We start from the raw sequence: 16,470 nt of genomic DNA, 5'->3' as shown, positions 1-16,470 counted from the left end.
ACATCACAGGCCTCTTTTGGGCCCCTCAAAGGCCTCAACTTGTGTTTATACCTGAATATTGCTCAAGGGGGCCCCCATGATATTTTGAACAGAGGCAACATTTTACGACTCTTCAAGAGCATCTCGGAACTGAGTAATATTGGTTTGACTGACATTGCTTCTATTGAATTTCTTGACTCAAGAAGGTCTCAAGCTGGGGAACTGGTTTCATTGATCTCTGCCCCTATAGCTCAGTCCATTCTTGCCAAGAAAGATATATTCCCCTCTTGGGGTATTACAATTATTTCTTATAAGGAGTCGGGCTACCCTGTGCTGTTATCTGAATCCCAAAGTTTAATGGTTACTGTAGCATCAAATCAGTTTTCAATTCAGAAAGGTGCTCAGGGTAGTACCTCTATTATCAACCGCACTAGCAGCACAGGTGCCAGCCCACAGCAGGAGATCAATTGGGATTGGTTGCCCTCTGCTCTTTTGTATGGGCGTCCCCAATGACCCTCGCGGTGGGGTTCTTAGTGCCAGTGTTTGAATGTTTCTCCCTATGGTCGTGGAACATCAACAGGGCTGTGCATAAGTTGGATTCGGCTGATTTAATATATTTTTTAAACAGTTATGATGTAATCACCCTTTAAGAAACCTGGGTCGAGATCAGTTGCCCGCTGTCGGGGTATTTAGAAATATGGAAACCCACCCATAGAAAGAGTAAGAATGGCCGTGCTAAGGGAGGGTTGGCCATTTATGTCACTGTTAAACTAAAAGGGTGTATTTAGCCACTGGCTTGGGATGACAATTGGATTCAGGGAATTGTGATTAGGAACGAGAACTAGCAGCAAATCCTCATAGTGATTAATATCTATAATTCTCCTGGAACAAAGGAAAAAATGGTGAGGCTGTCCTGACTGATACAGCTTTTGGGTGATCTAGCTGGAGAATACCTGTGTGCTGATTACCTTATAACTGGGGATTTTAATATAAATTTGCTTCAGGACACTGTGGAGGCTCTTGAAGGCCCTGATCTTTGTAACCATCCAGTTAGTTCCTGAAAAACTGAGGCCACAGGGTTGCCCACACTGTCTGTTGGGAGAGTACATAGTAATGCATTTAAATAGTATGGGCTTCAAAGTTTGGATGGCTCTTCGTTCAATGATGCTCCTCCGTGTTGGACAAGATCGGACAGACGATCCTATTCTTATTTGGACCATACAATTTGTAACATCGAGCTGTTTCCCCTTATCGAGAAGTTTTTGATTTCCTCCCAGAGCAAGAGTGATCATCATCCCCAAATTGTAACTATAAAATCTAGTTTTCATTTCCATGATGTCATGCGGGCTGTGTTCAGAGTTACTAAAGCGTATAAAATGGAACACTTCTTTCAGTGGTACAGTAATGACTGAATGTGTTAATTTCCTATCAGTGGTACAGTAATGGCTGAATATGTTAATTTCCTTGACTGTGAAGGATCTGGTTGTACGTCCCCAATTAAGTTATGAGATACATCTTCCTTCTTATGGTCAAGGTTTCATCAACCCGCTCGTAACTGCACTTCATTTTAGCCCGTTGCTATTTCTAGGGAAACTCAGAGTTTAAAGAAAGCGCATAACAGATTAGCAAGGGCAATTAGGAAGAGCCCTGACCCCTAGTGTCTACTAATTAGATATAAGGAACTGAGGAGAGACTATTGGAAGGCCATTTATGATGACCATGTGAGCCATTTTAATCAGTTCTGGGCTAAACTCTTAAGAGCGAGTAAGGATCCAAATTCTAAAACATGTTGGTCCCTCATTAATAATTTACAAAATAATCAAAGGGAGTCTTGGCACTGTCAATATCTCTGAAGGGGTTTGGAAGTCCTATTTGAGTAGACATTTCTCTGCAAGTGAGCATGATGGGAAATTGCTGAGTGAGGGGGCTTACTGCACCACAGCTGTTCTGGTCGAGCCCTGTTCTCAGTCCGCAGTGTTCGCGTTTCCCTCTTTTGAATAGAAGATCCCTTTACAACCTCGTCTCCTTCGTATAATTTCTAGGGCAAAGCGAGATGGCGCCCCAGGTCCCAATGGTCTTCCACAGATGCTGTTTAAACAGGACTCGTACTTTTGGGCAGTTCATCTTGCGTATCTGTTCGTGTATTGTCTTTTGATTTCAAGAATTCCTGAGTCCTGGCGTGGTGCCATACTTCACTCGCTATACAAAAGCGGTTCAAGGTCAGATCCAGCTAATTTTAGGATGATAGCCCAGCTTGACAATGAGGCCAAGTTTTACACCAGTCTTCTGTTGCAAGATCTTCGCGCCTGGGCTGAATCGAAGAGCTTAATCCCTATTGTTCAAACAGGGCCCTCCGCTGCTTCCGGTACATCAACGAACCTATTAGCCCTTTCTATTTTGATCAATAGGGCTCTACATTGCATTGCTGTTTTGTTGATTTTAAGGCAGCATTTGATCGGATTCCTAGGAGTGCCCGGTGGGCTAAATTACATAACTGGGGTATTCCATCAGTGCTTTTGGGTGCCATTATGGAACTGCATACAGATACCTGGGTCCGTATTAAACTAGGTGATGGTTGTTCTCTTTTTAGTAACATTTTTACTGGTTGTGGTGTGAAACAGAGCTGCATGTTTGCGCCTTTGCTTTTTAATCTGTTCACTGCAGATTTGTCATCGGCTCGTGACGCTGTCAATTCTCATCCGTCCAAGATTGGTGGTTTTAGGCTTAGCCACTTGCTCTATGCTGATGATCTGGCATTGTTCAGTTATACCAAGATTGGCCTTCAATGATTGCTTAATCAACTTGCATCCTATACGCTTGTGGATCAATTAGAAGTTAACCTGCTCAAAACCAAAGTGGTCTCCTTCGGCAGAAAAAAGCATTTGGGAATTAGTTGGTACTACATGAGTTGTAAACTTGTTTCAGACCAGTCATAAAAATATTTAGTGGTGCATTTCGACTATAGGGGTGGTTTTGTTAAGCACAGGAAGGAGATTGAACTTAAAGCTCTGGCATTGCAGGTGACCTTCTCTAAACTATTTAAAGTACTAAAGGGGCAGAACCTTCTCCCCCTAATGGAAGTTATGAGAGCAAAGATTATCCCCTCATTGCCTTATGGTCAGGAAATTTTGCTGGGAAAAGGCTCTTGTCTATTAAATAGGCTAGTTAACAAGATCTACAAGAGTTTTCCACGTACCACATCGTGGTTCTCACGTGCAGGTGCGGTTGGAATTTGGGCTTTTGGATCAGCAGGCAGTTGGCGCAGGCGCCTTCTCAAAGCTTTGTCATAAGCTGCGTCAGGCCAAGGAAGGTAGCTTGGAGGCAGTTCTGTGGCTGGTAATTAGTGCGTCAAAAATGAAGGGGTCTCATTTTCACTTTTTGGATGAATGTAAACGGCGATTGAAAGCCGACGACCTTTGAGCAAGCAACCCCCCCATTCTTTTTTTCAAACTGAGTGTCAAAAAGATTACACAGTTACACTCGTACTACTCGGATCGCTCCCTCCTTGACAAATATAAACATGCCTGGTAGGTAATCAATTCATTTAAGCCATATACTCCACCTAGCTATTTTTCTTGCTCCTATGGGTTTCGTCTGAAAGAGGCATTTATGGCCTTAAGGATGGGCGATTAGGGTTTTCTGAAACATCTACCCACATGGCCATTAACTCCAGGGGCGGGGGTGATATGCAGGGGTTGTGGCTGCAGGGAAGAAACAATCGAATATGTGGTTTGTTTATGTCCAGTCCTGCTTAAGGAACGTACATCTCTGCTTCGGAGTAAGTGGAATGAACTGGGGATCTGCTCCTGTTGCCAGGCCATTATTATGTCCTTGGATCCTGAAAACTCAATTTTGAATGTTTTAGTGACCACAGTTAATAAAATTGCTCAGACCAAATTTAGGGGCACTGCAAGCAGTGGATAATTATGTTTGAAATTCTCACCCACTCTTGCCACATTTGGGTTTGTATCAATTTTGGCATGTTGCTGAGCTTCAATGTTGCACCATGCGTTTTGATCTTTGTTGGTAGCTAACTTAATGATCAATCAACATTCAATGCACTTAAGCACTTAAGGGCTTTGAATACTGTGGGCCTTCCTGTTTTTAATACATTACCTGGGGTTCTGGTCTGTGGCGGTTCAGGTATATTTTAATTGTAGGTTTCATAATATCATTGTGGGAATGCTTTTTACTGAGGTATGTGTATTTAAATTATTGAGTGTTTTTAGCATGTATTTAATGTCCGATTGCAAATGTATTATTGATTGCTTCTCTTTTTTGTTTTCATTGTATGGGATTTTATTATCTGTACAATAAACTATATTCACATTTGTTCCTGGGCCTGCGTTTCAAAAATCCCTTAATGCCGCTGGTAAGTGCTTTATTTTTGCCCCGCCTTAAGGCTGATTTGTTACCGCCTTGGAGATAGACCCTGTTCCAAGGATTATTGCATGCTCAAGATGGTACCTTATAGTGGCACACTATTTTGTCTTTTGCCTTGCCACTTCACACATGGCCATTTGTTGTATCTTCGTCTTCCTTGGTTTTGGGCATCCTGTTGTTTCTTTGCGATGTCTGTGGGGACTTTTTCTTTTATTTATGTTTTTGCAGTTTTATCTAGCGCAAACTCGACACAAAGGTATTGCAGCGCTTTATTTATTTTTTGCACCTTGATATATCGCAAACTCGATACAAAGGTATTACAGCGGTTTACATGAGCGCTGGACACATTACACAAGAACACGTTCAATTTTGGTAGCAAAGGTGGATTAGGTGATTTGCCCAGAATCACAGGATGTTGAGCCGGCGCTGAGACTCAAACCGTGTTCCCCAGCTCCAAAGTCGGGAGCTCTGGCCCTTACGCCACATCCTCTACCCTAGGGTTCTTTGTCTGGTGAGTGTTGGGGCACTCTGGGAATAACTTTTTTTTTTTTATATAGCGCTTGGTAATATAGGTTCTCCCATTTCATAGCGCTGCACAGCATGTGCCATTCTTAACAAAATCGCTATCATTCATTTGCATCGACCCTGAAGAGATGAAGAGGTGAAAAAGGTATGTCAGGATTGTAATCTGTGACATTCTTATTCTGTCAAGACCTCTACAGTGGGTGCATTAACCAAGTGACTTGAGTAAAGCTTAACACTAGGCAATAGCACGTGCTCTTGATAACATCCAGAGGGTCACCAACCAAGCACATAGGTTAGTTCTAGGAAAGGAGGTGGCGAAAGGTGTTATCTCCAAAATGGCAGAAAGGATTTGTGACTCCAGACCCAAGCACTTCACGGCCTTAAGCTTGATAGCAAGAGACATCTAACCTTTGGATGTAAATTGGGCCTCTTCAAATAGAGTTCAGTTAGTACGAACTCCACACAAAGGTATTACAGCGCTTTACATGAGCACCTGTTACATTCCACATTCTTTTTTGGTAGCAAGGGGAGATTATGTGATTTGCCCAGAATCACAGGATGTTGAGCCGGTGCTGAAACTCTAACCATGTTCCCCAGCTCCAAAGTCGGCAGCTCTGGCCCTTATGCCACATCCCCACCCCTAGGGGCCTTTCTCTGGTGCGTGTTAGGGCAGTCTGGCAATAACTTGTTTTTTGTTTTATATAGCGCTTGGTAATACAGGTTCTGCCATTTCATAGCACTGCAAAGCAGGTGCCATTCTTAACAAAATTGCTATCATTCATTTGCATCAACCTTGCAGAGATGAAGAGGTGAAAAAGCTATGTCAAGATTGTAATTTATGACATTCTCGTTCTGTCAAGACCTCTGCAGTGGATGCATTAACCAAGTTACTTGGGTAGAGCTTAACACTCAGTGATAGCACGTGCTCTTGATAACCTCTGGAGGGTCACCAACCAAGAACCTAGGTTAGTTATAGGCAAGAAGATGGTGAAAGGTGTTGTCTCCAAAATGGTGGAAAAGGAGTTATGACTCCCGACCCAAGCACTTCATGGCCTCAAGCTTGATAGCAAAAATATCTAGTCTTTGGACGTAAATTGGGCCTCTTCAAATAGAGTTTAGTTAGTGAGAACTCGATGCAAAGGTATTACAGCGCATTACATTAGCACCGGTTACATTACAGATTCATTTGTGGTGGCAAGGGGAGATTAAGTGATTTGCCCACAATTACAGGATATTGAGCCAGCGCCGAGACTCGAACTGTGTTCCCCAGCTCAAAAGTTGGCAACTTTGACCCATACTAACATCCTCTCCTTTAGGGTTCTTTGTCTGGTGCGTGCTGGGGCAGTCTGAGAATCGCTGGTTTTTTCTTATATAGCACTTGGTAATACAGGTTCTGACATTTCATAGTGCTGCACAGAAGGAGCCATTCTTAACAAAATTGCTTTAATTTATTTGCATTGACCTTGCGGAGATAGAGAGATGAAAAAGCTATGTCAAGATTGTAACCTATGACATTCTCGTTCTATCAAGATCTCAGCAGTGGGTTAATTAACCAAATGTCTTGAGTAGAGCTTAACACTAGGCAATAGCACATGCTCTTGATAACCTCCAGAGGGTCACCAACCAAGCACACCAGCTGGAATCACACCTGTAATACTAGAGCAAGCATTCTCAATCAATTGTTATCCCTGAGTCTCAAAGTCAGCAGCTGTATATGTACATTTGCAATATGACAATGTCTCATAGTTCATTTCAATCTCTGGTCAAAATATTGCTGCTCCAAAAGCCTTTACTTCTTAAAATGTGCTCTATTAAGATAAGGATGCCGTCTTATTTTGGAGTGTGTAGACAGATAGATAGATACATACCAAAATCCATACTCAAAAATAGGAGGGGTTTGGCACCCTTAAGACATGGAAGGCACACCGTATCAGAGACTCTCTTACATTGAGTAGCCTTACTTTAACAGAGCACATTTTCAAGAACTGAAGGCTCCTTTTGGAGAATTGGTGTTCTAAAGCAAATTTGAACATAGACTAAAATTAACTCTGAGTCATACTGCAGTCCACTGCAGCATTGGGTTAGCTCACTTCAACCACTGACCTACCTCTGTGTGAGTGACAGCATACAGCTCTTGCTAAAGGTAAACTTTCACACAAAATGAGCCCCCATCTACATACAGTAGTTACAAAAATAATTCACAAACATTAGTAAAGCCAAAAGTCGACAGCCAGCACCAGACCTATTAGTTTGGCCAATATTTGTTTTTATCATGCTTTGTGTGCATAAAGTAATCTCAGACTTACTTTTACCTCACCACATCCTCTCCTTAGTCCAACATATTTGTTGGCATAAGATTCCTTGTTGCCCCCACTGCTACCCAGAGATACCCTGGTCACCCATTCCTGTCTGTGCCCTGCTAAACATTGTGTGTGTGTGGTTACTCACATGTCCTGGAAGGCTGTGGAGACATTGGGGCTCCAGTCAGACGGCTCCGTGTCAGCAGCATCATCCAGGAGCAATCCAAGATACTGTGACTCTGAGATAAAGAGAAGGGAAGAGGTAAGCATGAATTCCAAGGAGAGTTACAATATTTCTAGACAAATAATGAGAAAAGGCAGACATTCCAGGAAGACCTTGAACATCCCCAACCACCAGAAATCTCATGAAGGCACTTAAAGGAGCAGTTCCTGCACTTTCCTCTACCAAGCGCTGCCAAGCAGATGATCCCTGCTGGTTTTTTTTTTCGTCCAACATCCAGTCAAAAGTATGCAGGCATTTCCAGGAAGAGTTATAACATTCCCCAGAAACAGCGGAGGCTTGTACATCAGCTCAGCTGAAGTGGATTTTCTGGGAATAGCTTAAATATTGCCAACATCAGCCAAGATCAGACAGACATTCTGTTGAGAGTCTGAGCATGCCCAAGCATCAGCTTGAACTTTGCCAAGCACAAACCCAGCCCAAGAACTCATCAGCAGAAGAGCCTCAACAACCCAGAGCATCAGCATAGATCAAGCAAACATTCTGGCAAGAGCCTCCAAATCCAAGGCCCTTCCGACTGAGGCTAGCCATGCACAGGGTGGAACACAGATGGGGAGCATTATGAGGTCAATATTATTTTGTAGGGTCCACTCCAAGAGAAAGGTGGGAGAGAAGCAGCAGTTCCAGAGGCAGATGATGCTATCACAGGGTGACTGTCATGAGGAATAGGGCAGGGGAGGAAGAATTTGGCACTCTCAAAGTATAGAGGCTTTGAGTTGTACCCAAAAGAACCCTGCTCTTACCTGGCAGCTTCTTGTGAATTTGCTGAAACATGCTGCGGTACCAATCGCGAGGCTTGTCCACACTCTGGGGAAAGCAGAAAAGGAGCGGTCATGAGAACTGCTAATATGAGGACATCTCTGGCAGAACTTGGAAGGGCAAAAGGCTCCTTGAGAGACTACTGGCTCTCCCTTTAGGTAACGTGGGCCAAGCTAACAGCATAATCCTAGCAAAGGTGCTGGAGGATGAAGGAATCACTAAGCACAAAGCAATACAGTAACACAATAAGGATCACAGGACCTCGATGAAAGTAAATAAGTAAATATATCAAAATAGTCAAATGTTTTGCAAGGATCTAGTTAAAGTTTGATGGGGATGAGTGGTGCAATATGAATAAAATTAGTTTTACTGTACATCAGAAATAGATAAAAATTCAAATCATCAACACATTTTTAAGTTACAATAAAAATCCATGTACTGTTTTGGTAAACAGTAAAAACTAAAAAGAAAGGGGGGACTCATCAAAAGAATTATCTGTTAAAAGCCTAACTGCCCTCCTATGAGCTCTGCAAGTCAGGATCTTCGGTAACTTGATTAGAGGCTGTCAAGAGTACATACACCAACTACTAAGGAATTATAACCTTCAGAGACATGCAGCATCTGTGGGATTAAGTTTAGTAACCATGTGAAAGCTCCAGAATTCCTGTAGCACTTCTTTTTGCATGGATTATTCTAAGTACTTTAGGCAGGATCCTTGTTTGTATGTGCAGTACTGGCTGGCAAGGCATCTTATTACCGCTTAGGAAGGCTGTATCCGAGGCTGTCACTAGTCTTTGTTCAAGAGCAGTTCTGCACAGCAAACAAAAATACAGGCTTTCAGGCCATTGACAGCACACAAGCACAGAGGTCCATAACTTCCACTGGGCAACCTCCTCACTAGGCTGCCTTGAGGGAAGTCTGATCCAATTCCATGGATACTTGCTACCCCAAAGAGGTTGTCATTGGCAAACTCAATAAAGGCTCCAAGGCACCAGTAATTGATCCTGCGGTAGTCATTTCAACCCCTGACACTGTTCTGGAGAGTGTCCTGTACTATCCTAAATTATTCGTATTCCTTACAATCCTTAGCGGGACTACTGGCAAATGTATGTTGCAAAAAGGTACTCAACCTAAAGCTGATTCAAAATAGCGGCACCCAGCTTGACATTTTATATGGATATCTTACCTCTGGAGTAGCACCTGAACTGGGTTTATAGGGATTTCTCTACTTGTAGCACCAATCCAGTGTCTGCTCAAGTCTCTCCAAAGATTAGAAGCAATCAAGGAGCAGACTTATGATGTCCACATGAACTTTGTTTGATTAGTTTACTCAGTCAAGGCCTCCTCCCCAGTGCAAGCTCCACTGTGCACCAAAAAAATGAATCATTGACACACGGTAAAACCTTGCTAATCGCTTCTGCTTTGTGTATCTTTCCTGTTATGAAGGGTGATGTTTTTGAAACTTTGCGATTCATAGAATACAATGCTGTGATTTGGATGGAGCAGTGAAAAATAAAGGGTCCCATGCCTGGTGCAGCACTTCATCTGTGCAGGTGAATGGGCTATACTTGTTGGAAATTAGCAAAATGTATGTAAACCCACAAGCCGTGTTTATACAAACTGTGCTCCAAGGAATGTGGCATCTTTGAAAATTGTAATACTAAAGCTGTTCTGCTTAATTAATTGGCCACAAACTGTCAGGGCTATTTACAAAATGTAACTTACACTTGTGAATCATTTACATGTGTACTTTACTCTTGCACGTTGAATAACTTTACTACTTATGGCTATTCACGAATTCTGAGTGTAAAGCTACTTAAAAGTGTAAACTTACATGTCAAATTGCACCACCTGAAAAAGCAGTCAGGGAACCAAATTTACAAGTGTAAGTTAATACTGCAAAAAAGAAACAGTAGTAAGTCAAGCACCACACATGGCCAACCACTGATATTGCAACACACTTACAAGGAAAATAACAACAGCAGGGAATTAAAATGAAACCCATAGGAAACAATGTTAAATTAAGTTATCTAAGATAGTTTAAATTATAAGTAAATATAATTTATTGTTAAAAAAAACGTAATATTGTTAAAAAAGTAACTTAAAGATGCAAATGAAAATTAAGTTAGTGGTGCAGCAGTTTTTCTCTTGTTCTACGTTTAAAATAAAATATATAAAATTAATTTACAATAATAAGAAACATACAAATATTTGTATTAATTCATTATAAATTTTAATACACTTTTTACAAACATTTTCCCAATATTTGACCATAGGGAGATTTCCGCCATGACTGTGGTTCTCCATATGGTAAAGTACAGGGAAAAGTAGAAAAGTTTATTTAAATAAAAAATAGTAAATTTATTTTTAAGCTAAATATTATTGTAAATTAATTTGATATATTTATTTTATAAGTGGAACAAAATGAAAACTTCTACAACACTATTAACTTAATTTTCAATTAAATCTTTGATTAATTTAAATATATTTAATTAAGATTATTTTTCTGAAGTTTAAATTAAAAAAATGAATTCCCTCCTATAGTAAAAAATGCACCTTTTAATATACATTAATAATTATTAAAAGAGATATATAGAAATAATTACAAGTAATTAAATTATACTTTAATAAGTCAATGTTACATTAATTTGTAGATTCAAAAACAGTTGTCAAAGTATTTTATATTTAAATAATAAATGTTTTACTAGTAGATAATTATTTAAAAGCTAAAGTACTTTTATTTATATGTTAAACTACATTAAATAACTTAATTTAACATTATTTCCTATGGGGTTTTATTTTAAGTCCCCACCACTGTTATTTTCTATGGAAGGGTATCGTAGTACCAAACACAGGTGTGGTCCTGGACTTAGTCCAGCTCCCAGTTAGAGCAATTTACCACTGTTTTGGGTCGCTTTTTCGCTCTGGTAAATTTAAAAGTGCAGTTTGTGAATAGTAATGGACTTCCCTTCCATTTTAAAATAGCCTATGGGGTTACATCACCTAATGCATACTGGTAAGACAGCTCAAGTAGCCAGTGCAACCACTGGAGGGCTCTATGTGTAATCTATGGTCAAAGGTTTAAATCATCATGTAATAGCTCAAATGGTTAACATGTCTGCTGAGGGGCATTGTATGTAACATGTAGGTGACACTTTTGTACTCTATGTAGACAGTTTGGTGGCCAAATACTCTTGTTGCCGATATCTTTGTGTAACTTGCAGATAACAAATTAAAACCATGGGTAAATAACTAAGTGAGTTAAGCACCTACTGCAACCATACCCAACCTTTGATGCATATGTTTGAATCCTTGCAGTTTTTAACTAAATCTTTTGTTAAATATAAGGTGCAGAGCATGGCTTCAGTCGGGTTTTGTGTGGTATATAAATAGATGTTATAAGGGGACTGTATTATTAGTTATTAATAACTGCCAATACCCCAGGCTGGCCCATCGTTTGATCATTTCCTGTAGGCAGCACGGCCCGCTGTCTAATGGGAGTAACCTGATATCCTTGGGGTTTTTCTATAGGCATCCGCAGCCCTCCTGGAAGCTGCCATTTTAACTCCTCAGGGAAAGGGAGCCCGCTGAACACCTACTGGTCCTGACAAGTAACAGATTTTCAGTCCTTTCTGGGCTAGAGGATATTGACTGACTTTCCAGTACTGACCCTTTGTTGTCTGTCCGGGGTACGTAGGCTTCGCTGGCGGATGAGGAGGTGGTCTGCGTTTTGCGAAACCTACGTATTGAGGGGGATTCTCAGCTACAGATCGTTTTTTTGAATACTGCAGGATATCAATCTAAACTGCAGGATGGTGACTGGGTGAAGTATATTTCCTGGCATGATATTGTAATGTTGCAGGAGATCTGGTCCCCCTGGACTGCAGAATGGGACGGGTAATTGTGATTTTCTGTTCCAGCCCTGCGGGATTCTGGTCACAAAGCTAGGGGTGGGCTGGTGACGCTGATACACATAGCCAAGATATATCAGGCCTTCCAACTTAATTGCAATTATCAAGGAATCTTGATTGTGAGGATTATTTTATCAAGCAAAGTTCATTTATTTGTAGTTAACTTTTATAAACCAGTGTGGGACATGGGATGTCAAATCAATGCTATGTTTTTTGCCCTGTCCACTGTGCAGCGAACAGTGGCTGCCATTTCAATGGATTTTTGTGCTATTGTTGTGGGGGACTTTATTGCAAAGATTGCTTTTAACACCACTTTGCAGGATCCCTTTGAAATCAGGGATAGTATTTGCCCAGACAGTCCAGTTGTAGGTCATAGGGGAGAGACTTCTGGAGCCCCTTTTGGACTTTGGGCTGATTAATACAATTGAGCTGGTGGGTAGCCTCTCTAGCCAGGTACCAACATTTGTCGGATGGGGCTCAGGCACTGTCATTGATTATGTATCTGTGTCCAGATCCCTGAGTAAGTTTGTTATTGGGGGTGGAGTTAAGGAAATGGAGCAGTGTCTATAACCCCATTGAGATCAAGCTAGATCTACCAGCTCCTAGTTGATCCCACATATCTGTGGGCCCCGAGGGCATGAGGGTAAGGATAGTGGGCTCAGGGTCAGTTGGCATTATGCTAATATTTCAGTCTTCTTTTGTGCATTGGTGAAAAGTAGTCTCAGCCTGATCATGGATTTCTTCTTGACAGATAATACATCTCCTAACGAGATCTTGAATGCAATGAAAAAGTTGAATAGGTCAGCTAGGAGTTTAATTACTAGCCCAGGTAGATCTGAAAGGAAATTCCATCCTGGGTGGTTTGATTCCATATGCAGAGTTGCAAACAAGAGATCATGAATGAACGCAGCAATAAGCCTAGAGCTGGCTCAAGGATAAGAGGCCAGACTGGAATACAAGCTAGCTGTTAAAACTAGGAAACTGAGACTCAAGAAAGTAAAGTGGACTGAGCTTGTGCAGGCATATCGGAAAATAAATGCTATGAGGTTTTGGAAAATCGTAAACAAAGGGAAATTCACAACTAATACTATGGAAGGTAGGGGATCTACCATTCCATCAGAAAGATAGTATGATCATTTTACTAGTATTTATTGCTTTGAGGAGGTCCCCGGGAGAGTTGGGACACTAATTGAGGCCCACCCTAGTTTGGAAATTAGGTTTTGTTTAGAAGAAGTGAATGCAGTGATCCAAGAAAGTCCATCAAAAAGCCCACCTGGTCCTGATGGGATCCCAATGGATTTATACAAGGAAAATGTTCCCTTATAGCCACCTGTCCTTACCAATATCTTAAATGCTGCTGTAAAACACAGTATTTACCCATCTTGGCGAAATACCTGTATTGTTCCTATTTACAAAAAAGGTGAAAGAAACTGATCCCAAATGTTCAGGCCCATCTCACTGTTGGAATCTATGGTGAAGATCGTGGGGTGCATTGTCTGAAGGAGATTAGAGAACTGGGTCAAAGACAATGCTATTATGAGTCCTGTACAGTCTGGGTTTAGGGAATGTTTAGAGACACAGAAGCAGTATTTAAATTTACATTTATTAATTGGAAAATATACAATAACTAAGAAAGGTGCCCTGTTTCTTGCATTCATGGACTTTAGTAGTGCGTTTGACTTTGGGGCATCCTGCATAAATTGGGAGCGTCATAAGCTAGAGTGGCACTCCATGATAGAGTTGAAGCCACAGTTAGGTATGGAATGGAGGGGGAGTGCACATAAATGTTTAATCTTCTGTGGGGGTGCGGCAGGGGTGGGTTTTAGCTCCCACCTTATTTCTTTTATATACTAATGGTTTTTACTCTTTTTTAATTGTAAAAATATTCCATTGGTAAATAGTAAAGGCATCGTAGCTTTGCTATATGCTGATGACACAGACCTTCCGTCTCAAACATCTAATGCCTTGCGGAGAGCTTTTGATGCCTTTGTTAGTGTTATGGAGGACATGGATTTGGAAGTCAATATATCTGAAACTTATTGTATTGTTTGTAGAAAACCTTTGAGCAAACTATGTCCAGTGGCAATCAAAGGTCAGCTCTTACTTGGAGTTGGAACCAATAGACCCTGTTTTGCACTACATGAGGAACTGGGTTATAGCATGTGGAGGAGTGTATTAAGCTTACTCCTTGCTTCTATGGAAAATGCTATGGGAAATTATTTTACTTTGTTTGTCTTGTGATTTGGGACTAAAACTACCATGGCTGAAATATTTTAGACATATGACCGAAAGCCTGGGTCGACCAGAGATATTTTCCTATCCACAGTTGTTGACTAAAATGGATAGGTTTTGGGCCAAAATAGAGTTTAAGATATTGTCGGGGGCTGCAAGGGAATCCAAGGAGCTAGAGAAGTCGACTGTGCGAGAGTTTATTTTAGTTAAGACATGTCTGGGCCTTCAGCCCTACCTCACCCTGATTGATAATGTGTGGGAGAGGGGTCTAATAACTAGATATCGGTTAGGGACTATTAAGTGCAACCCCTGTTTCCCTTTGGGGTACTTTGATCCAAATACATTTTTTGCTTGCCCTTGTGATGGTGTGTATCCTTAAACTCTGCTGCATTTTACCTTGTTCTGCAAATGTTATGAACCTTTAAGACGTAGATTTTAAATACCTATTTTAAAAATGCAAGGGTTCTGTCAGTGTAGGCAGCCTTTTATTTTCTTCGTGTGGTGGCTGATACTACAGTGTGTATTGCGGGGTGAGATTTTTAAAAAAGAGCAATATGTTGGTGCATTGCAATGATTTGTCAAAGTTGTTAATGTTTCATGTGTTTTTTCTTTATTTATTTATACGTTTTATGTGATGTTGAATTTGTGCTCCTTTATGGGTATATGTCTTAACCCAATAAAGATTGTGTAAATAAAAAAGGATGTTAGAGTAATTACACAGGGGAAAAACACACCTTATATTTCAACACAGCTACCTACACCTACATGTTTTGCATTAGAAAGTGAAAAACATTCTCACTTTCTCTGTTGGTGACTTGTGATGCAACACGCTGTTTCCTTGTTTCTCTTGATGGCCTCTGGGGTCTTGTGGCAAAGTGTGAGGTTCCACCTGTGTTCTGGTTGACTTCCTATACCTGCCCCAAGCCAAGACGACCTGCACACACGAAATATCCATTTGTGTGCGGGCACCCCTCCAGGTATTCGGTGTTGGCACACTGTGCCACATGTACTGAAATGGTCAGTAACCTTTAGATCAGGCTTGCCCCTGAGGATGAGACATGTCCCATACCAAGTGGGAATTCCAGCTCTCATTTTATTTGTGCGCGGACACCCCTCCAGGTATTCGGTGTTGGCACACTGTGCCACATGTACTGAAATGGTCAGTAACCTTTAGATCAGGCTTGGCCCCTGAGGATGAGACATGTCCCATACCAAGTGCAAGCCAAGTGGGAATTCCAGCTCTCATTTTATTTGTGCGCGGACACCCCTCCAGGTATTCGGTGTTGGCACACTGTGCCACATGTACTGAAATGGTCAGTAACCTTTAGATCAGGCTTGGCCCTGAGGATGAGACATGTCCCATACCAAGTGCAAGCCAAGTGGGAATTCCAGCTCTCATTTGGGCTAATGCCCCTGCTCAGTGAAGGGGCTAGCTACTGAAGTAGTGGTGCCCTATGCAGGCTTCCACAACTCAATGCTAGGGAGGTAAAAAGGGAGGGTTTCCAATTATTTGGGGCACAGGACAGCTAATGTTCTGGGTATGCCGTCTACTGGCAGATGCCCCCGCCTCTTAGGCACCAGTCGGACTATACACAGGAGTTGCAGTTTCTGTCACCTGATTTTTGTTGTTTTCATGTTAGTGGTGCTGCTCTAACTAGGCACATCATGGTATTTGCCTGGGACATCAGGATAAAAGAAGCAGCAAAATCATTTCATCTAGGGCAGTGCTTTAAATGGTCCGGTACTGTCCGGTACTGAGTGCCGGCACTTTTTTCTTTTGAGAGGTAGAGAACCTGCACTTCTCAAGAAAAACGTAACACTTTTCATTGGAGAATGCCGGCACTTCTCAGAAACAAGCAGGTACTCACGTACAGAGTACCTGCACTTATATTTTTCCATTTCAAGCACTGATCTAGGGAAACCATCTCATCACAGCTTAGAATATGTTTGTTCCACGGTGTCTGAGGCTCAAAGAGCTCATAAAAGATGAGCTCGCCAGAGGCCATTGGAACGCACATAAAACCCTCACTGGCAGCCTTCGCCTTCAATCAGAGCAGGGAGTGAATACAATACGCAGCTGGGGATTACTCTTTTAAGGTAATGGTTTTGTCTACTACCCCTCTCTATTAACAAACAAAAC

The 16,470-nt window shown here is 41.5% G+C and overlaps 1 protein-coding gene across 10 annotated transcripts in view; it reads right to left on the bottom strand.

The window, feature by feature from the left end:
- The window catches only part of SORBS3 (sorbin and SH3 domain containing 3), a 293,967-nt gene that overhangs the window by 132,044 nt on the left and 145,453 nt on the right, over positions 1-16,470 (bottom strand). For all 10 annotated transcript variants that reach the window (XM_069214033.1, XM_069214036.1, XM_069214035.1 and 7 more), the window contains 2 exons: positions 8,172-8,235; positions 7,336-7,426 (listed from right to left, as the gene is read on the bottom strand). In XM_069214033.1, coding sequence (XP_069070134.1) covers positions 7,336-7,426; positions 8,172-8,235 — 155 coding nt within the window. The remainder of the gene's footprint in view (positions 1-7,335; positions 7,427-8,171; positions 8,236-16,470) is intronic.

Source organism: Pleurodeles waltl, chromosome 11 (genome assembly GCF_031143425.1).
Source record: "Pleurodeles waltl isolate 20211129_DDA chromosome 11, aPleWal1.hap1.20221129, whole genome shotgun sequence".
Classification (NCBI taxonomy): domain Eukaryota; kingdom Metazoa; phylum Chordata; class Amphibia; order Caudata; family Salamandridae; genus Pleurodeles; species Pleurodeles waltl.
Note: the sequence above shows the minus strand (reverse complement) of the source record. Positions and strands in the feature narration are given on the sequence as shown.